The 26,169-nt window shown below is 42.6% G+C and overlaps 1 protein-coding gene across 1 annotated transcript; it reads right to left on the reverse strand.

Annotated features, from left to right (window-relative positions):
* Nucleotides 1–9,066: 9,066 nt before the first annotated feature.
* LOC138963696 (serine protease 23-like) lies at nt 9,067–19,811 on the reverse strand. Its single transcript, XM_070335543.1, has 2 exons — nt 18,946–19,811; nt 9,067–10,370 (listed from the first exon to the last, which is right to left on the reverse strand). Exons 1-2 carry the CDS (start codon nt 19,809–19,811, stop codon nt 10,040–10,042), a joined length of 1,197 nt encoding a protein of 398 aa, XP_070191644.1. The 3' UTR covers nt 9,067–10,039.
* Between the last annotated feature and the right edge of the window lie 6,358 nt (nt 19,812–26,169).

Below are 26,169 nucleotides of genomic sequence, written 5' to 3' on the forward strand. Positions count from 1 at the left end.
CCGAAAAATACCCTCCCTAATCTGCTTTACTGGACACTCTGATGACTGCAGAGTGTTGCTAATGTTTCTATTTCTGTGTTCGGTGTACTTAACTCAAGTTATTGTTCATTGTTACGTTCATGCAAGCCTTTCTCTTTAAGGGCCAAAGAGGTTTATATGTGGTAGCGAAAGAGTCCGTTCTTTGAAGCTTTGTCTGTCGTGCTCTATGAACCGGCGCTTCCTACGCCGTTTTGGGAAACCCCTTAGCTTTTTACATTTAGTCAAGTTATGACTAAATGTTTTAACATAGAGGGGGGAATCGAGACGAGGGTCGTGGTGTATGTGTGTGTGTGTGTGTGTGTGTGTGTGTGTGTGTGTGTGTGTGTGTGTGTGTGTGTGTGTGTGTGTGTGTGTGTGTGTGTGTGTGTGCGTGTGTGTATCAGCGATTCAGACCAAACTACTGGACCGATCTTTATGAAATTTGACATGAGAGTTCCTGGGCATGATATCCCCGAACGTTTTTTTGTTGTTGATAAGAACCTTTGATGACGTCATATCCGGCTTTTCGTGAAAGTTGAGGCGGCACTGTCACGCCCTCATTTTTTAACCAAATTGGTTGAAATTTTGGTCAAGTAATGTTCGACGAAGCCCGGACTTCGGTATTGCATTTCAGCTTGGTGGCTTAAAAATTAATTAATGACTTTGGTCATTAAAAATCGGAAAATTGTAAAAAATATATATTTTTTATAAAACGATCCAAATTTACGTTCATCTTATTCTCCATCATTTTCTGATTCCAAAAACATATAAATATGTTATATTTGGATTAACAACAAGCTCTGAAAATTAAATATATAAAAATTATTATCAAAATTAAATTTTCCAAATCAATTTAAAAACACTTTCATCTTGTTCCTTGTCAATTCCTGATTCCAAAAACATATAGATATGCTATGTTTCGATTAAAAACACGCTCAGAAAGTTAAAACGAAGAGAGGTACAGAAAAGCGTGCTATCCTTCTCAGCGCAAGTTCTACCCCGCTCTTCTTGTCAATTTCACTGCCTTTGCCGTAAGCGGTGGACTGACGATGCTACGAGTATACGGTCTTGCTGCGTTGCATTGCGTTCAGTTTCATTCTGTGAGTTCGATAGCTACTTGACTAAATGTTGTATTTTCGCCTTACGCGACTTGTTTGTTGTTGACGCCATGCACGGTATGATTTTAGCAAACGCCCAGGAAAGGAAGGTTATTGTTTGGAATATTTCAAGCAGTTTGTGTTTTCCGTTATTTTAGCATTTATAATCTAAAAATGCAAGGAGAGAAATTGTCAATTGGTAATTTCTACACCTTTCCGTTAAGGTTATCAATCTTCCACAAAATAAGGTTACCGTCCTTGCTTTCACATTTACATAATTATGCTGCCAGAGTTTTGCCCATTGTCAAATTTAATTATTTAAGTTTAAGTACTCTAGTTCTTAGTTAACAATTGAATTGAATTGAAGAGATAATTTTTATCAGCACCAAATAGAATTTCATTTGATGCGATGGGAACTGAAATGTGCCGAAAACGGATTTGACGAAGTATTTCTTTTAGCTCAACGCATTTAGAGAAGGTGAGAGTAAATTTTTTTTTTAATTAATCTAATATATATTCAGAAAAAGAATGTTTTAAAAGGAGGTGGAGTCTAAGGAGAGAGGGGGGAGGGGGGGGGGGGTTCTTCAAGAGGGAGTTCCCCTGTACACTTATGTAAGTGAGTACAGCGGTGTCACTCGACAGGTCTCTTATCCACAGAAAGACGTCCACTTCTTGCAACATTCACGGCATCCTCAGCCTACCATGCGCAGCTGGGTTTCGACCCTCAACCTTCCAGAATAAAGGGCGACTTGAGTTATTGCGTCCGTCGCGCACATGTGTGTGTGTGTGTGTGTGTGTGCGTGCGTGCGTGCGTGCGTGCGTGCGTGTGTATGTGTGTGAACATATTCTTAGCAGTGGTTCTCAGTGTGTGTATGTTATGTGTGTGTCTTCGTACGTGTGTAAGTGTCTCTATTTTTCACAGAACAAACAAAAACGTTAGACGAAGAAAGAAACAGAGGTTCATAAACGCTGCCCATTTAACTCAAGGTATATAACCGGCACGGTTGGCCTAGTGGTAAGGCGTCCGCCCCGTGATCGGGAGGTCGTGGGTTCGAACCCCGGCCGGGTCATACCTAAGACTTTAAAATTGGCAATCTAGTGTCTGCTCCGCCTGGCGTCTGGCATTATGGGGTTAGTGCTAGGACTGGTTGGTCCGGTGTCAGAATAATGTGACTGGGTGAGACATGAAGCCTGTGCTGCGACTTCTGTCTTGTGTGTGGCGCACGTTAAATGTCAAAGCAGCACCGCCCTGATATGGCTCTTCGTGGTCGGCTGGGCGTTAAGCAAACAAACAAACTCAAGGTATAAACGCACGACACAATAAAGAAAGGCAAACAAACTAGACAGACAGACTATTTGGAGAGTAAAATTGAACACATTAACTTCACATGTCAAAATAATTCTTTATTCTCTCAAACATGATAGATGATGTCAACGCAGCGTCTTTACTGACACTTTACTTCTTCTTCTTCTTCTGCGTTCGATGTTAACTGACACTTTACAATCAGCCAGTATGTCAAGTCAAGTTAAAATCTCACACACGAGAAATGTAAACACGAAGAGTGCATCATCAGCATGGTGTACAGAGGTACAGCTCATCAAAACATCATTACAAAGAAGCTCAGTAATTAGCCTCTTGGACAGACCACATGACGTCAGCCATGTTTTAATCCCAAAACAGAGAGACTTGTAACGATCCAAAATTCAGAATCAAAAAACAAGAATTGTAGGTTATTGGAACGTTTCATTATTGACAAACCTAATAATAATTAAATAATTATTTAATTATTGCAACGTTTAGTTTTTTCAATATTTAGACGTTCCAATAACCCACAATTCTTTTTTTTTTAATTCAAACAAAGAAACAACTTTCTATGCAACTTCACCACTTTTTCTCACATCTCCTCCTCCCCTTCTCTCCAAGTTGTTCTTACTCCTGACTCCGCGTACACAATCATTACTTCCATCCCCATTTTGAAATATCGCAACAACAGACTTCCAGATATATAACACGATCATATGTGTTCTCTGTTTGCATGTTTGTCCAGTGTCTTGTCCCCACATAAAGCATATTAACTCTACCTGTCCCAAGATAGGCCAAATGGTTCTAAGAGGACGTTAAAGCTAATTATCATCAACTCCTGACTCTGACGACAGACTCAGTGATTGGGAGGGAGCTATTTCAGGAGAACGTTCGAGCTCACAGGGAACAGCTTTTATTCAGCACAAAACAGGTCTCACTTAGCCGTACACTGAACACAAAAAGTTAAGAATATTTTTTCAGTGGTATAGTACAGATATTAAATAGCAGTGTTTTGGCCAGAAACATATGTGAATTTGAAGATCTGCCTTTCTTCTGCTCAAAAATGTGGGGTTTTGGATTTGAGCAATATTTGTGTATGACGTCACAGGTCCACGCCTACCATTAAAATTGGCGTTTTTTGACGGCATTATTCACTGTCGCTTTTTGTGTTCAGTGTAATAATGATAATAACAATAATGACATCCGAAACAGAGAGACTGCACACGTTCCAAAATCAAGAATAAACAAACAAAGACAGGTTAGCTGATAGAACGTGTGATTATAGACATTCACAAGTACATCGGCCTAATGGTCTTTGTGTCGACGGATATACCATAATTGGCAAAGTATAGTCTCGTGGGATGATGCTTGGCGCGGCCTGTGTCAGTCTGCGGATGTGCTATAGCGCCTTGTGTGACTGCAGAGTCCTATCGCACGCATGACCCCTCCCCCCCCCCCCCCCCAACCAACCAACAAAAAAAAATATAAAAAAGGGCGTTCAATTGGAACTCAACTTGTCACATCAAGATGGCGAGAGTGGAAAATCAAGATGGCGAGAGTGGAAAGACCTCTTGATTTACAGATCGAATTCCACTTCCACTCAGCCAAGTAGCTTTCTTTTCTTTGTCCAATAATTAGATGTACGTCTGTCCACAACAAAGACCATTCGGTCAACGCACTCGTCAGTGTTTTGTGCCGTCTAGAGTAACACGTTCCATAGACTAACCTTTCTTGTTTGTGGCACGGGGAAAAGCTTTTCTTCAGCACAAAATCCGTCTCACTAATTATATTATGATCATTAAAGTAATGGTCATGATCACGATGAGAATAATGGTCATAATAAGAATGATAATCATAATGGTCATGGTAAGAATGATAATCATAATGGTCATGGTAAGAATGATAATCATAATGGTCATGGTAAGAATGATAATCATAATGGTCATGGTAAGAATGATAATCATAATGGTCATGGTAAGAATGATAATCATAATGGTCATGGTAAGAATGATAATCATAATGGTCATGGTAAGAATGATAATCATAATGGTCATGGTAAGAATGATAATCATAATGGTCATGGTAAGAATGACAATCATAATGGTCATGGTAAGAATGCCGGTGGTGAAGATAAGTATGCACGTACGTACAAAACTAAATCATTTCCTCGCCCTTCTCTCCACAGACGTTATGATTTTCCATAGAATATTCTCAAAAGACAAATGCTATTTTTTTTAACAAGCCATCGACTACTTCACAAATAAGCACGAAAATGCACTGTCCATTAAAACAACAAAGCCCAAGAACCATAGACTGCTAAGGGGCGTTCATGTTATTAGCACGTAAGCCGTCAGACCCTCCTATTCCTCCAATCTACGACCTTTCCGACTCCTACTTCCCCTAGATCCAAGACCCTCCATTATACGACCTTTCCGACTCCTACTTCCCCCAGATCCAAGACCCTCCATTATACGACCTTTCCGACTCCTACTTCCCCCAGATCCAAGACCCTCCATTATACGACCTTTCCGACTCCTACTTCCCCCATATCCAAGACCCTCCATTATACGACCTTTCCGACTCCTACTTCCCCCAGATCCAAGACCCTCCATTATACGACCTTTCCGACTCCTACTTCCCCCAGATCCAAGACCCTCCACTATACGACTTCCTCTACTATACGACCTCATTCTCTCACTTGTTTTCTTCATAGGGTCGCTAAATTTACCTCCGTCAAGACTCAGTCTCTCTCTCTTTAAAGACGGAAACATGTCAGATTTTGAAAGGTCTTAAAACAGACTTACAACTCTATTACGATCATTTCTGTCTTTCCCTTTGTTCCTTCCCTTTATACCTTACTCACAGAGTCACAAGCCTGTCTGTTGTTATCAATATATCTGAAAGGTTGGGCATATTGAAATCACGATGCATGTCCATTTATACCTTCGTCTCTATGCCCCACTTACGAAACATGTGCTGAATGATATGAGATTTTGAAATCACGATGTTCCTCAATTGCTTCATTTCTATGCCCTACGTGGGCAGCAGATATACTGAATAAAACCGTGAATCTTGAATCTGCTTGACGCCATGTTAGGGACATACACTCGTACCATCCTTCTTCATTGACCATTATTAGTGCCCAAAATTCTCTACAAACATGAAAGAAAGAGAAGTGTTCTTTCATATGTTCGTTTTCAAATGTTCCATATTTCATGTTTTCGGATTATTGTTGTTGTTCTATACGGCTCTGTAATAAGTTCTTTTCTCGTCTACAGCAAAGACTGTTTAGTTTGTGGTTCCAATGAGCGGTTTTATTATTGTGTTATTAAATAAACACTTCTGAAAATAATAGTTCTTTGTTCGGATCCGAGATGTCTGGAACGATTGCATTGTGATTGTGCACGATTGTTTCAGCAAGATGTTTCAGCAAGGGATGCAAACATATTTATTGAAAGCGTTTGATATGAAACCCGGAATACAGGGAAAAGTTCATTTTGGTTAAAGAACGACGAAGTACTCCTCACTATATACAGCACAGGTAACACCGCTGAATAAAAAACTGAAACAAGATATTCAGATGATGTCGGGAAAAGGAACGATGACGCCCTTTGCGCCCCTCAACGATGACGCCCTTTACGCCCCGGAACGATGACGCCCTTTACGCCCCGGAACGATGACGCCCTTTACGCCCCGGAACGATGACGCCCTTTACGCCCCGGAACGATGACGCCCTTTACGCCCCGGAACGATGACGCCCTTTACGCCCCGGAACGATGACGCCCTTTACGCCCCGGAACGATGACGCCCTTTACGCCCCGGAACGATGACGCCCTTTACGCCCCGGAACGATGACGCCCTTTGCGCCCCCAAAGCTCTGATTCGGACTGCGCAACCCTCACAGTTGGAATGTAATCGGTGTGACACCCGAGACGACTTTATCGGACTGATTAATCTGTTTTCACCTGCTAAATTAAAAGCATTACCCAAACAAAGTTTGGTAACACGTCATTATCGTCACGTTTAACTGACAACTGAGGTGAAAAAATGGCACGTTGAGGTTTCGGGGGGAACGACTTTAAACTGACCGCCCCCCCCCCCCCCCCCCTCCATTTTAAAAACGTTTTCTGGCGGTTTTGACCTCGATGCATATTAGAGACATTCGCTGTACCGTGTAATGTATAGTAAGATGCAATGATTTACTTGAAAATTACCCGTAACTATGCTAAGTAAAAAATAAAACAATGAATGAATAATTACACGTATTGAATTAATGTAGTGGGAGGGTTTCCTGAGCTTCGGGAAGGGGAATCATTCTGCACAATTTGCAATTCGGATATTCATTACCGAAGGTAAAACCGCATGAAAGCTATTTGTGGCGAACAACGCAATTAATGGGCTTTAGCGCTGACGACAAAGAAAGAAAACTCTAACAATAAGTTAATTGGACTTTAAATGTCTCGCATGTGTTTGCCCATACCACAATAATCCCCAGACGTCATCGTATGTTCTATGGCAAGCCATGAGGCTCAAAACAGGTCCGCGCGTAAGTAAGTAAGAAATATTGCTTACGCGCGAAAGAAATAAGGGCTTTTTTGTTCGGGCGTAATAAATGTATATGTTACGGCCGTGGAAAATATTGTTCGTTACCAAAAGAGGCTGATGTACAAGTCTCGCAAGTCGGTAATTTGTTGGCTCAGGTTGCACCAGATCGGTCAACTTTTCTTGTTTTGATCCAAATTTGTCTTCTTAAATTAACTTTTGGAAGGTGTATTAGGGTAAGTTTCTTGGCTGAGATTGCTCCATTTTCCTTGTTTTTATCAACATTCTTCCCTAGTAGGTTCGGGCGCTTCGCGTCGTCGATCTGTCCCTAAAAGAAATTTGGAAACCCCCCCCCCCCCTTGAAAATGATGTGATCCACCCGTGCCTTCTTCACCAGCAGTCGTCCTGCTCCAACACACTTATATAGAGATTACAACATGGCTTGCTGTGTCGTACCAGATTTACACGAGTTTTTTTTATTTTTAATGTTGAAGTGCGAGCGAAAGCGAGCTGTTCACTATTTGAAAAAGGAACGAGTGTAAATCTGGTAAGACACAGCAAGCCATGTAGTATTCTGTTTATCCTATATACTGTACTTACGTGTATTTGACTGAAAATGTCCTGCAGTCGAGGCAGCTAAATTGAAGACGCTTGTTTTGGAACCTCGATCTCTTCTAAAGCCTCGTGCAATCTATTACGTCAAAGTAAAGAAACATCACTCTGAAAGTGCGGCGTGACGTGTTAGTTCTAAAAACAGGTCCCTGCCAGGCTTGCTTGACATGACATCAGTTACATGATATACACACGTGTGATTTGAACGATTATTATCTCACGAGTGTCTCTCTCACGTATGTAGGATAAACCCTTATTTTAGCAGATCACTAGATGTGCATTCTTTTACGAAAATGACGCTCACTCGCATAAAACAGTTTAATACATACATCACAAAGCAGAGTACATGAAGTGTGTCACAGACAGAAACAACAAGTCGCGTAAGGCGAAAATACAACATTTAGTCAAGTAGCTGTCGAACTCACAGAATGAAACTGAACGCAATGCAACGCAGCAAGACCGTATACTCGTAGCATCGTCAGTCCACCGCGCACGGCAAAGGCAGTGAAATTGACAAGATGAGCGGAGTAGTACTTGCGCTGAGAAGGATAGCACGCTTTTCTGTACCTCTCTTCGTTTTAACTTTCTGAGCGTGTTTTTAATCCAAACATATCATATCTATATATATGTTTTTGGAATCAGGAACCGACAAGGAATAAGATGAAGGTGTTTTTAAATTGATTTGGACAATTTAATTTTGATAATAATTTTTATATTTTTAATTTTCAGAGCTTGTTTTTAATCCAAATATAACATATTTATATATTTTTGGAATCAAAAAATGATAAAGAATGAGATGTACGTAAATTTGGATCGTTTTATAAAAAATGTGGTTTTTTTTTACAATTTTCAGATTTTTAATGACCAAACTCACTCATTAGTTTTTAAGTCACCAAGCTGAAATGCAATACCAAACCCCGGCCTTCGTCGAAGATTACTTGACCAAAATTTCAACCAATTTGGTTGAAAAATGAGAGCGTGACAGTGCCGCCTCAACTTTCACGAAAAGCCGGATATGACGTCATCAAAGACATTTATTGAAAAAATGAAAAAAACGTATGGGGATTTCATACCCAGGAACTCTCATGTCAAATTTCATAAAGATCGGTCCAGTAGTTTAGTCTGAATCGCTCTACACACACACACACACAGACAGACAGACAGACACATACACACACACATACACCACGACCCTCGTCTCGATTCCCCCCTCTACGTTAAAATATTTAGTCAAAACTTGACTAAATATAAAAAGGACAACTTGTCAAGACATCTTTTATAGTCATGTATACATTATTGGTCAGCATCAATTTGAAAAGTAAATTGTCACATCATACCTTCACCAGACACAGACACGCTGTCAAATTCCTTTCAACTAAATTGTGACGTTAAAGTGACGTTTAACTGTCCAATTAGTACATACGTAACAGCGCTCATTGACGTCATGCAGCCTATATCGGTCCATGACAAGAGCCGCGCGAACCTGCTCATATCGGCGCATGAGACGTCAGTCGCTCAGATTTAAAAAAAAAAAAAAAAATTTTTTAAAAAAAGTGCCAACGAGAGTCCGTTAGATAAACGTTGCAAATGACAGCACCCGTTCACGCTGGATGGCATTATCTCTTCACGCTCTGACGGTACCAAAACTCTCAAAGTCAGCCAGACAAACACAACGCATTACAACGTGGTACCTGCCCACGCTGACAGTAAACCACCTTTATACAGTGACCCAGACATGTGTTGTACGTCATGACGTGATACCTTTTCACACTCCGCTGCTAAGCTGATGACGTGATCCTGAAAAGTCACTCGGCCAGACACGCGCTACAGTCACATGACCTGTTCACACTCAGATGACGCCATTATTGTCAGTCGGTTTGAAAAGTGCGACACGTCATAACTTGCTACATGTTCATGCTCGGATGCTAATTTAACTTTATAAAGTCTCCCAGAAGGGTGTTGCACGTCAGAAAACATACATGTAAGCGCTCACACTGTGCTATGACCGTTACAAAGTCAGCCAGACACGCGGTACACGTTAGTACTGGTCACGCTCCAGTGACGACATTGCCCGTGATGTCAGTAATGCAAGTGCGGCACATCACATCTTGAACACCTGTTTACATCAGCAGCTGCGAAGCTAAGGCGATCCTGAAAAGTCAGCCAGACAAATTCTGCACTCGCAACAGTCGACATACTTACTTCACTGAGTCCTCTTGGCACGTTGGCCGCCATTTCAGCGGACCACACTCATTATTGTCAGTTACCCAGGTAATGCAGCACCTCGTAGCTTGATACTTTTTCAAACTTAATCCTTTTTTAAACTTAGCCCGACAATGCAGCACCTCATAACTTGACACTTTTTTAAACTAAGCCAAATAATGTGGCATTTCATAACTTTACACTTCTCCCACCTCTGTAGCTGATTCCACGACCTTTACAAGCTCAGCCAGACTAGCCCGGGTCCTCACAACAAGACCTCTTCACGCGGCACCGGACGACCCCACGAGGTCCTCTTGCCGAAGAAAGGAATAGCCTTGACCTTGGCCGGGGGGCTGGGGGAGCGCCGCCTGTAGCCCGCTGGGGGGCACACGTTGAACTTACGGCCCAGGTAGCCCAGCTCGCGGCAGATGTCGTTGAGCTTGGGCCAGGTGAGGGCGGTGACGATGCTGTAGGGGTCGAAGGAGCGGTGGTGCGCCACGTGCATCGTGTTGGAGAGGATGCCCACCACGCGCATCCCGCCGTGAGGGTCCTTGATGAACACCGCCGCTCCGCTGTTGCCCACTGCCGCGTCACACCTGAAACACGTCAATAAGATGATGCGTTCAGTTAATAACAACCACTGAGTCGTGTGAAGCGGTGAATACATTTAGTCAATCTGTCAAACTCACAGAATGATACTGAACGCATAGCATTTCACGAAAAGAATGCTTTCACGATTACCGCAACCCAGACTGAAAGCGCTGGCATGAAAAACGTGATCGCTTGAAGTGACAAGCCAGTATAGCGCAGTAGCGTAAACTGCTTCACTGAAAGCGCGCTTTTCTTTATTCTTTTTATTTTTCTGAGCTTATTTCCTAATCCAAACATAACATATCTATATGTTTTGGGAATAAGCCAAAGAACCCCCTAGAAACACTTTTTATAGATCTTTGTATGCCATTTTAAACTTGGATAAAAACAATTGTCATCATTTTCACGAGTTTTCATTCACAAACACCCGGGAAATAAATCTCATGTTCCCCATGCAATAAATCGAGGTGGTGCATGGGTTTGAGCTTTCAGGTGAAACGTGGATTGTCAAAGTAAAAGCCAACCAGGCTGATTGCTTGATGTGTGGAACCATCGCGGCTTTGGATTTGTGTTTCCGAGGACAACGATTGTAAGCATTCACTCTCAAAGACCCAATCAATGTTGATAATTACCGCGGCGACTCATGGTCAATTTGCAACTTATCTCTGTAATCGCAAAATCCACAACGAAAAGTCATAAACACTTAAAAAGAAAAGAAATATGCTCAACACTTACTGAACTCACACGTATGATCGCAGCTCTGTACATTTTCAGACTGGAAGAAAAGCGTCAACAAGCTACGTTTGACGTCACATACAAGGTTGACGTGTTATCTCGAGCTACTGTGACGATGCTTTGTGGCCCGGAGTTGGATTCTAAAAATTCGTCTCCCTGTGGGTTATTGTGCATTTTGTTGCACAACCAAAATGATGACAAAAACGATGTTTGGTGGCTTGTCGTCAGACCAGCATTTTGTTGTTGGTCCTTGGGGAGCATATCGCCTTTTGTCTCATATTTATCAACCGCGGCCTTCGGCCTTGGTCGATAAAGATGAAACAAAAGACGATATGGTCCCCTTGGACCAACAAAAAAGCTGGTCTGTCAACAAGCCACCAAACATCTTATAATGTTCGATTTCAAATTACAGCGCGAACAAACTTTACGAGAAGCAATGTGTATATATATAGCTTGTTCGCAGTTCTGCCTTCCCTGCTGTGTATATAATTAAGACGCTTGTTCCGCGCTAAGTCTTTGTCAACATCCCAATTGGAAAACGCGAAGATAAAAAAAAAATACGGTTAATGCGTATAGAATTCCTTTAAATTTCACTCTGTTAAAAAGAAAGAAAACACCAAACAAACAAAGCCACAGATCGTTTACAGACAACTTTTCATTCAGGGGAAGCTACTCGCAACGTCTTGCGCGCGACTATAGTAATCTCCCCTGAAGACTTATTGTCGTTTGCCCGGCGAAGCATGACAGCAAGTCACAGAAGTGTACCACGCTGACAACAGAAGATGGATCATGTCAGAGGTATACACATGGAAATGAAAAGGCGCTTGCAGACCACCTTAGCAAGTCTAACTCTCGCTCTTTGGTCAGCATATGATAAAGATTTGAAAACGTGTAGTCAGTAGAATCCTATTAAAAACAACGTGCTACCCAAATGTATTTGTGAAAACTCAAACAAAATGCTTCTGTATTCTTGATCAACACACACACACACACACACACACACACACACACACACACACACACACACACACACACACACACACACACACACACACACACACACACACACACACACACACACACACACAAACAAGACTTAAAGAATAAACGGTAGCTGCAGGGGCGGACCTAGGGGGGGGTTCCTGGGTGCCCGGAACCCCCCCCCCACCCCCCATCCGTTTTTTTTTTACCTTGTTATCTTCCACGAGAGGCCTCCGATTGACCTAAAAAAATAAAATTCCTTCAGCATCTGGGGGGCTTTGCCCCCCAGACCCCCCACCAGGGCTTTGCCCATGGACCCCACCGGGGCCTGAGCGGCCCCTGGACCCCTGCTCCAATTTGGAACCCCCCCCTTATCCACAACTAGGTCCGCCCCTGAGCTGAAAGTTTTGGGCAAGAAAGTCAGGTAGTGAGTCACTCGTCACTTTAATAGTCACCACTGCTCCAGTTTTTGTCTGTTCACTGGTAAGCTGATTAATTGTCTATTGAGATTAATGCTGTTTGTTTTAGAATAAATCACCGTTAATTGAACAAATACAAGTAGATTTAGTTCATTAACAATTCATAATTGATTCATTTTAATCATTTAGACTGCAGGTAATGATTCTTAAAAGCTTTTTATATTGTAAATGTAATCAAAAACGTGTCGTCGACTTTGTTTCCTGTATTTGGTCTTCTGCACATTGAAAAGTAAAAGTTGTACCCTTTAACTTGAAAACAAGATGAACAGTTGTGTATTTAAAAAAAAAAGAAACTTGATTTATTAGTCCTGTTATTTTCCCTCTCCAGATTTTCTCTAAGAACATATGACAACAAGGAACTTAGTCGATAAATATCGACAGGGGGCCGACAAATGGTTTAAATGGGAAATGTGTGTATATGGGTGTGGGTTTGAAACAAACAAACAAACCAACCCATGTGAACCCCGGGCCGCAGGCCTTCGATGTAGTGATTGAAAAAAAAGGATGTTCTCAAATGGTTCAATTCTCATTTGGTCTGATTCTCAAATGGTACCGGTATACTCCCCCCCCCCCCCCTGGCCGCAGGCCTAGGAGTAAAATTTTATAGACACTGACCTTCTTCCCAGGGGTCATTGACCCAGTTTTAGCTATGAGAGGTGGTTCGCCCAGAGGCTGTAGAGTATACTGGGGCGGTCTCTTTGATGTCTTGAGAGGAAACTTGGCCAGGGTAGTACATGCACCAGAACTGGTGGACACCAAGGACAAACATGAAATCGAAGCAGTTTGCTTTCAGAGGGAACGGTCGTCAGCAACTCAAACTTCTCTGTTTTCTTTTTTTTTTAAATCTGACTTTCTTTGTGGCCCCCTGACTCCGCCCCCCTCCCTCTGTAAGGACCCCCCTCCACAAGGACCGATTTTTGTCAACATTTTAAAGGTCGCTAGAGAGGGGTTCCACTGTATGACCTAACCGCTACTGGCAGACGGCCTCAATCTTCACGCGCAAAGACGAGATTAATAGGTGCTCGGTTTTGGTATTTTGAATTACATTACATTAAACCTTTGTTGGGTTTCATGGTCATGGCAACAGCCATAATAATATTACATGATGTATAATATCATATTTCAGCATATGTGAATTACATGTCATCATACTAAACTGTCATACATTTTTATTCCTACATTATTCTGATTGATCACAACCAAACCTACTATCATTGGACACATCCAAATGCAAGCGCCTGTTCTTGACAATTTAGATCAGTGCAATTTCCTGGGTCGGGCTTTGCCACAGACACTCACGGTTTGGCCTGTAGGTAAAATGTACAATGTATTTTCTGATTTGTGCACAAAAGCTTTTTTTCTTTTTTCTTTTTTTTAACATAACAATGTTTAATGTCACTGTATGTTTAAAAGACCATGGTCATATTTGTAAAAAAAATGTTAAATTAGAAAATAAATAACATTTTGGTTCATGATTTTTCCTACACCTGTGCTAAAAATAAGAAATAAAAATGTCGGGTATATAAGTCACTCAAATACAGCTAGGTATGAATGGCTCGGTTTGAGTTTGTTGCAGTTGACCCTGCACAAAGCGACATATCATGTTTTTGTTGAACAATTTTGACGTCACCCCTCCCATAGGGTGACGTATTTCACAACTTCCTGTGTTACACAAACTCTGTGATGACCAATTTTGACGTCACCCCTCCCATAGGGTGACGGATTTCACAACTTTCTACAGATGAACAATTTTGACGTCACCCCTCCCATAGGGTGACGGATGTCACAACTTCCTGTGTACACAAACTGATGACGTATTTCACAACAAAATGGCGCTGCCCATGGTCAACCTCGAAACTATCCGTATAGAATGGGGGCGTCCTCGCCCCCATAACAACACGAGCGTACGTGAAACTGATGACCACCAAACTGTGTTCCAAACCCCACCACCTGGTTCGGAGTAGGCCTACATCATGTGATTATTGCACTGACATACCATTGTAAGTTCTACGGCCAGTGGTTGCTTCTGATCTGACCAGTAATGTCGAACTACACTTGATGTCGTTGTTGTTGTTGTTGCTACTGTTATCGGTGTCAGAAATGACTGCACCATTATAACAAAAAGTCGCATTAAGCGAAATTAATACATTTATAGTCAATCTGTTGAACTCACAGAATGAAACTGAACGCACTATTTTTTCACCAAGACAATAGCTTTGTCGATATCCTGCGGCCGATAAGGCGCGGACGCATTCACGTGAAAAGCGTACAGAACTGGCCCACTGATCACTTGAAGTGTCAAGCCAGTATAGCGCAGTAGAGCTTGCGCTTAACTTTCCCTCTTTTTACATTTAGTCAAGTTTTGACTAAATGTTTTAACGTAGAGGGGGGAATCGAGACGAGGGTCGTGGTGTATGTGTGTGTGTGTGTGCGTGCGTGTGTGTGTGTGTGTGTGTGTGTGTAGAGCGATTCAGACTAAACTACTGGACCGATCTTTATGAAATTTGACATGAGAGTTCCTGGGTTGCGATTCAGACTAAACTACTGGACCGATCTTTATGAAATTTGACATGAGAGTTCCTGGGTATGAAATCCCCGAACGTTTTTTTCATTTTTTTGATAAATGTCTTTGATGACGTCATATCCGGCTTTTCGTGAAAGTTGAGGCGGCACTGTCACGCCCTCATTTTTCAACCAAATTGGTTGAAATTTTGGTCAAGTACTCTTCAACGAAGCCCGGGGTTCGGTATTGCATTTCAGCTTGGTGGCTTAAAAATTAATTAATGACTTTGGTCATTAAAAATCGGAAAATTGTAAAAAAAAATAAAAATTTATAAAACGATCCAAATTTACGTTTATCTTATTCTCCATCATTTGCTGATTCCAAAAACATATAAATATGTTATATTCGGATTAAAAACAAGCTCTGAAAATTAAATATATAAAAATTATTATCAAATTTTTTTTTTCGAAATCAATTTAAAAACACTTTCATCTTATTCCTTGTCGGTTTCTGATTCCAAAAATATATAGATATGATATGTTTGGATTAAAAACACGCTCAGAAAGTTAAAACAAAGAGAGGTACAGAAAAGCGTGCTATCCTTCTCAGCGCAACGAATACCCCGCTCTTCTTGTCAATTCCACGTGTTCTGTGAGTTCGACAGCTACTTGACTAAATATTGTATTTTCGCCTTACGCGACTTGTTTACATTTAGTCAAGTTTTGACTAAATGTTTTAACGTAGAGGGGGGAATCGAGACGAGGGTCGTGGTGTATGTGCGTGCGTGTGTGTGTGTGTGTGTGTGTGTGTGTGTGTGTGTGTGTGTGTGTGTGTGTGTGTGTGTGTGTGTGTGTGTGTGTGTGTGTGTGTGTGTGTGTGTAGAGCGATTCAGAGTAAACTACTCGACCGATCTTTATGAAATTTTACATGAGAGTTTCTGGGTATGATATCCCCAGACATTTTTTTTATGTTTTGGATAAATGTCTTTGATGACGTCATATCCGGCTTTTTGTAAAAGTTGAGGCGGCACTGTCACACCCTCATTTTTCAATAAAATTGATTGAAATTTTGGCCAAGCAATCTTCGACGAAGGCCAGACTTTGGTATTGCATTTCAGCTTGGAGGCTTAAAAATTGATTAATGACTTTGGTCATTAAAAATCTGAAAATTGTAATTACATTTTTTATTTCAAAACGATCCAAAATTACGTTCATCTTATTCTTCATCATGTTTTGATTCCAAAAACATATAAATATGTTATATTCGGATTAAAAACAAGCTCTGAAAATTTAAAACATAAAAATTATGATTAAAATAAAATGTCCGACATCGATTTAAAAACAATTTCATCTTATTCCTTGTCGGTTTCTCATTCCAAAAACATATAGATATGATATGTTTGGATTAAAAACACGCTCAGAAACTTAAAACGAATATAGGTACAGAAAAGCGTGCTATCCCGCTCAGCGCGACCATTACCGCACAATTCTGGCTTGTCGATTTCACTGCCTTTGCCACGAGCGGTGGACTGACGAAACTACGAGTATGCGGTCTTGGTGAAAAAATGCAGTGCGTTCAGTTTTATTCTGTCAGTTCGACAGCTTGACTAAATGTAGTAATTTCGCCTTACGCGACTTGTTTTAACTTCCTGAGCTTGATTTTAATCCAAACATAACGCGTTTTACTAATTTAGGATTCAAGAAATGAAGAATAAGATGAAATCTTTTTTGGATCGATGAGTAACATTTTAGATTAATTTAATTTTAGTTAGAATTTTAGATCAAACTCATTAGTTAATTGTTAACATAATTTAATTTTAGTTACAATTTTAGATCAAACTAATTAGTTAATTGTTAAGCTTCCAAGCTGAAATGCAATCCCATAGTCCGGGATTCGTCGAAGATTGCTTTACCAATATGTCAATCAATTTAATTGAAAAATGAGTGCGCGACAGAGCTGCCTCAACGTTCACCAAAAGCCGGATATAACGTTAACAAAGACATTTATCGAATAAATTAGAGAGAAAAAAGTCTGGGGATATTATTTGGAAGAACATGTGTGTAAAGCTTCATGACAATTTACCCACAATCTGGGAATCGCTCAACACACACACACATCGCAACCCTCGTCTTGATTCCCAATCAAAAACATTTAGTCTTTTATACTTGACTAAATGTAAAAATAACTTTGTGCATGAATCTTTGGGAAGAACTATAATGGCCTGCTTTAAAGAAACAATGACGATTGAAAATGTTATAATGTCAGCGTCTTGAAACTTTAAAGACAAATGTAGAAGAGTATCGTAGTTACTTAAAGGGTCTTAGGACGGCAGACATCTCATTCCATGTTCAATGCTCTGGCATTTTTGAACCACTAATCCCTGTTGAGGGGGGCTTTGGGGACTGCAAGTTGGTATATCTTCGGTGTCCGAACCTCCCCCCGTGTACACTACATTGGGTGTGCACGTTAAAGATCCCACGATTGACAAAAGGGTCTTTCCTGGCAAAATTGCTTAGGCACAGTTAATAATTGTCTACCTATACCCGTGTGACTTGGAATAATAGGCCGTGAAAGGTAAATATGCGCCAAAATGGCTGCAATCTACTGGCCGTATAAAATTTCATCTCACACGGCATCACTGCAGAGCGCCTAGAACTGTACCCACGGAATATGCGCGATATAAGACTCATTGATTGATTGATATAGAAGGAACATTCCACGACTATTTCCCACTAAAATCTAGGGAAACAAGAAATTCCTCCGAGGTAGGAAAAACACCCCCGTCAAAGGGAAATAACCTTCTCAGTTGGTGGCAGTGACTGAGTGAGAATGGTTATTTCCCTTTGACCATTAAGATGTCCCTCTATAAGTCCTTGTATAATTTTAATCCACCAATAACTCCCTAACCGTGTGTTTGACTGGTCCCAATTTTTGTAAGGACCGTCTCAGGAATGTATAGAACCTGTTCACCAAGTTTGGTGACGATCGGTCCGTTCATTCTTGAGATCTATATGCGAACACAAACAAACAAACAAACAAACAAACACATCGACCAAAACCTATACACACCCCTATACCGGGGGTGTAATTAACAGAAAATCCTGAGTAGCTGTTTTATGGGTTCATCCCAGCGCGTTATACTGATAGTATCGCATCTTGTGAGTGTTGACCGGGCAAGTGTTCCACGAAGTGGCGTCGTTATACTGATAGTATCGCATCTTGTGAGTGTTGACCGGGCAAGTGTTCCACGAAGTGGCGTCGTTATACTGATAGTATCGCATCTTGTGAGTGTTGACCGGGCAAGTGTTCCACGAAGTGGCGTCATTACTCGTTGCTTGGAGGAATCAGCCAGCTTGAAAAGCCTATCGCGTGAGATAAGCTGTTAAACTGGCACGTTAAAAACCGACTAAGAGACTGTTGGTTTCAACTTGGAAAGTGTTTGGTACAAAAGATACATAAGTGTTGAGAAGAAGAAAATGAACATAAAGGATAAAGCAAGGCAGTGGCTGAGCTGTAAGACAACCCCGGTTGAATAAGAGATATAAATCAACAAAGATTTTACACACACACACACACACACACACACACACACACACACACACACACACACACTATGTAAATCAACACAGATTTTACACACACACACACACACAAAATGATTTTACACACACACACACACACCACACACACACACACACACACACACACACACACACTCTCTCACTCTCTCTCTCTCTCTCTCTCTCTCCCCCCCCCCCCCCCCCCACGCTCCTTGACCTTGTGAAGAGGTCACCACATTCTCAAACCCAAAACGTTCCACCGCCAGACATCAACAGCGACGATAAACGAAACAGAGCTACACCAGAGCTACACCAGACCGACCTTGTCATGATGAGGTTGCCGTCGCCCAGCGCCATGTGTTTGGACGCGGGACACACGGAGCGCCACAGCTGCTGGTCGTCCTCGGGGAAGGCGAGGAAGTGGAAGTCCATGTGGAGCACCTCGGGGCGCGGGACGGCCAGAGGCAGGAATCGAGTGCGGCCAGCCACCGCCAGCTTGAGTCGGACCACGGCGTAGTCGTACACCGCGCGCTTGCCGCTCTGCCCGTTCCACAGCGTGGAGTGCTGGCTCCTCAGCCAGCCCGTGGGCACCGTGATCTTCTGCGCGTAGTAGTCCTTGAAGCCCATGGTGTCCGGGATCTCGATCTTGAGCTTCTCCAGGTTGGCGCGGAACTCTAGCCCGTTGTGCACACAGTGGGCCGCGGTCAGCACGTGGCGGGGCGTCACCAGCGTGCCCGTGCACCCCGTGGACAGTCGCGCGATGTTGGAGAAAGGGAACTTGCGCATCTGGGGCAGGAAGACCTTCAGCCGGTCGTCGTGGCCGTAGACGAACACCTTCTTGTGCAGAGGTACGCGAAACCTCTTTGCGACAGGCAGACTGTCGTCTTCAGCTGACCATGACGACAGTTCGCTTTCCAGGTCCGCGTCTCCTTCGGCTTCATCCAGGCTTCGCTGCAGCTCTTGCAGCTTCTGGAGGACTGACAAGTCTTCTTCCATCTCTTCCTCTGTGTTCATCACTGCCTCCCTCTTGCCCTCATCTGCAGAGGCGTCTGTATATCCACGCGTCTGAAAGGGATCTGACGACGCTGATCTTGAGTCTCTGGGAAAGTAGGGCCGTGATTTTCGGTACAGGTAGTCTCTCCTTTGTCGCTTCCAGTTATCGTCGTCTGTTGAAGTGGAAAAGGACATCGAGGTGGAACCTGCTATTCTACGTTTATTGTATTTGTTTATTCCATCGTCCGTAAAGGTTCTTTTCTCAACATTTTTGCCATTAAAGCTTTCTGATGAACTACCTCTGAAATCGAAGAACTCACCAAACAGTTGTGAGTTCCGTTCCTCGTCTTTCTTTATATTCAAATCAGAAACATCGTCTTTCAGCAGTTGTTTGAACTGAAGTGGAAGTGTAAGATCAAATTGGGGACTCTGCTCCGACCTGATTTGTAAAGAAGTAATGTCATCATTGCTAATTCTGGCAGCCATAATAACACTTTCAGGTTTTCTTTGATCTGTCCGTTTTTCAGAAAGGTCTGCCTGCCATGGTATTCTCCCCATGTCATCGTCCAGTGTTTCTGGCGACTCTTCGGCAAGCAAATTTCTTACGTATCTCAAGGCATCGTTATTGTCTGGCCACATTTCTTGGCCATTTCCGCTTGTTTCAAAACGACCACGGTTTTGAGAATGACTGTCAGAACTTTGCACAAAACCTTCTCCATTGAATTCAGAACCATGCCACGTGAAAGGGTTTTCAGGAAGGTCGACAACATCGTTAGTGTTACTAAGCAGAGCACAATCGTTTTCACAATCACTCCCTGGTTCCCTGGTCCTTATCTCTCCTATGTTACTTTCCCTGGTGTTTCTCAACAGTTTAAAAAAGTTGACAACCTCGCTTTCCGCATTCTTCAGCTTTGAAAGGCGAGACCGGAAAGAGCCGTGTCGGTTCTGCGCCTGCGCACTCCGAGCGAGGAAGCTGCAGGAAGAGGAAACGAGAGAGAGCAGCACAAGCAACTGGTGCGGGCATATTCGCGCCATGGTCTGCCCGCTGGTGCTACCGCGTCTCTGCAAAGGTCGAGTCCTCGGGGCGAGCCACAGTCTGAACGCTGCAGTTGGTCTTTGACAAAGAGAGCAGGTGGCGGTTATGATGAGTTGAGGTTGCGCTCCGGACTGGACTCGTTGGTTACATTGGCTCTTGTGCTGAATCTGCAGACAGAGCAGGAAATGTGTCAATCATATAATTATATTAATCATAAATGTTTTATTTTATTGTATTGATTGTCAGCATGTATATTTCAGTAACAGATTCAAAAATGATGGTGTTGCATTCTTTATCACCCCCTTACTAAAAAATATAAAAAGAAGAAAGGACTATATACATATATATGTCGTGTTTACTCTAACATTGTGCTGGGGGAAAAAAAGGTTTATGCAAACTAGGTCTTGTTTTCATGTCTCACCGTCTCGGTCTTTGGGTTTCGGCTCGCCAAGTCTTACTAATTTCGATGATGGGTGATCCAGGTTTTTTAGTGTTGACTTTTTCTAGTTTCAGGCGGACAGATTGACATACTGTTTTGACATCGTTTCACGGGAATTGTTTCTCTCTGTTTTTGATTAGTTTCTTAAGTTTCTTGTTGTTGTGCTTCAGATAATGTTCTCACCGACCTGAAAGAAATTATTGTGATTCACATTTGAATTATTCTGACTGTCACATTGAGTTTTACCATGCAATTTTTGAAGTATAGTGGGCTTTTTAAAAATGATTTGCAATGGCCTCTGATCGCCTAATCTCCTAATATGGACCAGTTGTGAATTTTTCTGCATTTAATTTTTGATCAATATCTATCAAAGCTAAGTCGCTCTAATAAGGCCTAACGGTTCACTGAACAGAAAACACCTACTTTGCAACTTCTCCGCGTAAAAAACCTTTTGTTATTAGGATGAAGCATAAAGTGGTACATATTTGGGGCCCTTCCCATACAACATAACATTCCACAAAACAAAGAGAGATTTGTTCAGCTCCGTTTTCTAGCAGTGGGAAGATTGGTTAATTATTCAACAACAGTTTTGTTACGCGGCCTACACATGGCATTGCCCCCGCCAGCCGTGTTGTCAAAGTCCTGAGCTTTTGTTTCCGTCTTGTTGATTGGAGTGTAGCCTGAGACAGTGCACAGTTTCACGTGCAATCTTCTCGTCTGTGCACAGAGGCATTGGCCAGAAAGGTTTCTCACGTGCAAATAAAAACTTCCATTCAATCTCTGGTGTTTGATTTGTTTTTTCCATTCGTGAAATAAATAAGTTGCATGAAGCGATATAAAAAGAATCCCCCTCCGCATAGAATGCAGCTAGGCCGTTGATTTTTGGTAGTTGTCCAAGAGGAGGTGTGCGCGTAGTTGTCCAAGAGGAGGTGTGCGCGTGTTGCACGGGGAAGCATGGATGTGGGCGGTGACCATGAGTGTACAAAGGGAGGAAGGTATCTTTCAACCTAATTGGTTTTTTTTACAGCCTACAAGGCAAAAAAAGTGGCCCCCGAGCGATCAGAGAACTTGCTCACTGCGGGCGCCCCCCCCCCCCCCTCCTTCCCCATGCCGGTGACGTCCATACTCGCCCCCTCCTAACTCGCCCCTTTCTAACTCGCCCCTTTCTAACTCGCCCCTTTCTAACTCGCCCCTTCCTAACTCACCCCCTCCTAACTCGCCCCCAGTTATCTTGGGTTTTGTCAGATATGCGATTTGCCCCCGCGCGTAAAATCCGCCTCTGTTTTTCTCTCACACACACACACACACACACACACAGACACACACACACACACACACACACACACACACACACACACACACACACACACACACACTTAAAAATACATGTGCACAGACAGTTTATGGCTTTGTACGAACTTCCAACTTTTCGTTGACACGTTGCCACCCACATACACAGAACAGAATTCAGGTAAACTCAGGTTAAACTCAGGAAATACCGTAAACGTGTATTTTTTTAAACTTGTTTTGGACTAAATCGTCAAAAGTTAACTTCATCGCATGGAATACACGGGGGCGAGTTGCCACTGCTTGTGGGGGCGAGTTGACACCCTTGACAGATTGAAAGCAAGTACAGCGTGAAGTCGGCTGCTAAAAAGCGGGGGCGAGATGGGAGGGGGCGAGTCGGTACCTCGCCGTCATGCCATGTGGTCTGATGTCGTCAAATAACAAAAGGTCCGTGTCAAAGTCTCTCTGAGTTATTGAACAGACTGTAGAATACACCGGCACACAGATGTACTATGCAGTCTCTTGTAATAAAAACAAAATAGATTTATCAGAGGGTCAAGGCCCCCCCCCCAAAAAAAAAAATAGTCTGATTACGGTAACATAGGCAAACAAAATAGGGTCGGTAGGTCGGGATTTTTTTTCATTTTTTTTTCTCCCAAAAAACATATTTGTAAGTTATTTTTCCAAAAAACAAAGACTTTTTTTTTCTTTTTTTTCCCCAAATGCCAAAAAAGTCTAGGGTCGCGCGAAAAATTAGGGTCGGTCGGGATACCGTAAACAGACTATTTTTTTGTGTGCCTAAAATAAACACGGTCACATAACGTAATTAGTCGTGTACGGTTAGACAAATGCGTGTGGGCGTTAGAGTTCAACGAGACACGAAAACGGTACCGGTAGGAATTGCATTTCAGTATAGCTGGTCATGAATATACTTAATACGTTTTGTGTTTCATTTAGGACGAAATACAATGCGCACGTGCGCTCAGATATTTGTGTTGGTTGTTCCTAATTAATTCGTTCTAAGACGCGCAGGCGGACATGATTATTTCTTCAGTAAGTCATTACTCAGTGGACGAGATTGTTGTACGAGCTTCCTTTGACAGTTTAAGGAGGGTGTACGTGTACCTGCACTCGAGATTTTCCTTCATTCTTAGGTATACATTGTATCTTTTATCGACTTTCCCATCAGTTTCAAAATGACGTCACGGTTACATGACACGACATCTGATACTGTCAAGGGGGGCATGACGTCTGTTTTTGGTTTTCCACCGAAGACACGAAATTACACATCATACCTTTGTATTGGGCTGTTAGTGGTCAATACAAAATAATCAGCGTTATAACGTCCGAACTTTCCGTAGCCATTTGGCAACGGAGGTGAAAACTAGAATAGGGGGCCTACCAAGTGAGAGGCACTTTGCTCAGTTACCAAATTTAGAAAGCTTTCAAGCCACTTTCGTGTAATTGACGACATCAGCAAAACACATCAACAACCCTGCCATCATTATAAACAAGCGAAAGAGGCGACCCGAATGGGAACAAAAAGACATCGTTATGAAGTCATGCCATCATAATTGACCCAGTTAAAACATCGGAGATTTTTATAGTCCGTAGTGCAATGCCTGACGGCAAATATTTAACACCCCCTAAACGGTTTCGGGATCTCTGAGAAAACTGCGGCTTTTAGATGTTTTTATGACGTCCAGTCCGGACCTGGGCCGTCGTAATGATGGAGCTGAAGCGAAGAGGACAAAAGCGCGGGCGGACATTTTGAGCCACTGACGCCTTCTCGACAGGAAGGCGACACCAGCGATGACGTCAGCGTGATTAGCGCAATGAGGGTCGGGTTTCAGCGCGCGAAACAATGAGGGGGAATAAAGAGCTGCCTCACGCCCGCCATACCAGCCACACGACACGGAGGGGGAGGAATCAAGAAAGCGACGCTATCCCAAGGCTAACTGGCGTCCGTTTTCTTTGTTTGTCGCCCTCTTCCAAAAGAAACGCGAAACATCCAGTGTTGTCTCACGCCTCGGTCTTCGGCCGCTGACACATATACTTGTTTGATCTGATGCAGACCGACTGATTGTTTTGACATGTAGGAGGTCTTCCGCTGAAAGAACTTTTTAAAATGTTTCTTTGTAGACTGCGCAATTCGACTTTAACTTATTATTTTCACTCCAGGTCCAACTGACTTCTCGTCCTCTGATTGAAGGGGTAAAACTGCACATATAGAACGATTGGAGCATCATTTTTGTACAACCCAAGGTGTGTTTGGGTAAAGCGATTGCAGCTGGAGCTACTTTATCATTCACAGTAACAGCAGATCAGACTTGGTGCCAAAATGGGGACCATTAAAATCAGAAAGCGAGGCTAAAAAAAATAACACCACAAATTTAATTCGTATGTTTTATTACACCCGCGGTATAGGGGTGTGTATAGGTTTCACTCGATGTGTTTGTGTTCGCAAGTAGATCTCAAGAATGAACGGACCGATCGTCACCAAACTTGGTGAACAGGTTCTATACATTCCTGAGACGGTCCTTACAAAAATTGGGACCAGTCAAACACACGGTTAGGGAGTTATTGGTGGATTAAAATTATACAAGGCCTGGTATAGACGGACACCCCCGTTGGTCAAAGGGAAATAACCATTCTCACTGCCACCAACTGAGAAGGTTATTTCCCTTTGACGGGGGTGTAGTTCCTATCGGAGGAATTTCTTGTTGTTCTTATTTTTGTTTTTTAAGGTTGTTGTCATATGTTGTTTTGGTTGTTTTAATAGCAGATGAACCACGCTTTTCCATCTATTGTAATTAATTGTATGGACAATAAATGATCTTATGTCTTATGTCTTAATTAAGTAGTAATGCAATGCCTTTGGCACCGTCGTCAACCAGCCAAGGGTCTGCGGAGTTGGGGGCGGCCGTGTTCCCTCTTGCCTGATGCCAGCTCACCGTACAATAGGTCCTTGGGGATCTTGCCGTCTGGCATTCTGAGGACATGACCAACCCAGCGGAGTCGGCGTTGCCGAAGCAGTGTGTACATGCTGGGCATACCAGCACCTTTCAGGACCTCGCTGTTGGTCTCCGGTCTGACCACTTGAATCTCAAGATCCGACGCAAGTTGCGTATGATGAAAGTGTTCAGCCTCCTTTCTTGCCTTGAGTACAGAGTCCAGGGCTCAATGCCGTAGAAAAGGGCACCGAAGACACATGCTCGGTAGACAGCCAGCTTTGAATTCGCAGTCAATTTTGCATTTTCCCAAACCTGTTTTGAGAGCCTGGGGAGTTTTGAGGCTGCACGGCAAATTCTTCTGTTAATTTCAGAGTCCATGCCGAGATCGTCAGTCACTGATGAGCCAAGGTATATGTGAAATTCCTTCACTACACCCAGCTGATAATTGTTGATGGTGACGGTGGATGGGCATCCAGTGTTCAGGCCTATGATTTTCTAAAGTTTTAGGTTTCTAAAGGTTGTCACAGCCGGAGTTGGTAGTCGGAATAAGCTCCCACTAACAATTAAAAGCTCCCGAATGGTGTGCGTCTCAGTTTCAGTTGACGAACTCCTGGCCTTTACGTGTCCAAACTGTTTCAGCTACACTCATATTGTGGAAATTATGAGCAACTGATAGTCTCATATCGTGAACATTATAAGCAATTGCTAGGTTTATGTTGTGTATATTGGAATCAATTGCAAACTGTACACAGTGGACATTCAAAATCAATGGGGACACGAAACTATTGCAAGTTGCAACACACCTTCAAAACACCCTATCTACCGGACTTTTTCACC

The sequence above is a fragment of the Littorina saxatilis genome, linkage group LG4, assembly GCF_037325665.1.
Source record: "Littorina saxatilis isolate snail1 linkage group LG4, US_GU_Lsax_2.0, whole genome shotgun sequence".
Lineage (NCBI taxonomy): Eukaryota > Metazoa > Mollusca > Gastropoda > Littorinimorpha > Littorinidae > Littorina > Littorina saxatilis.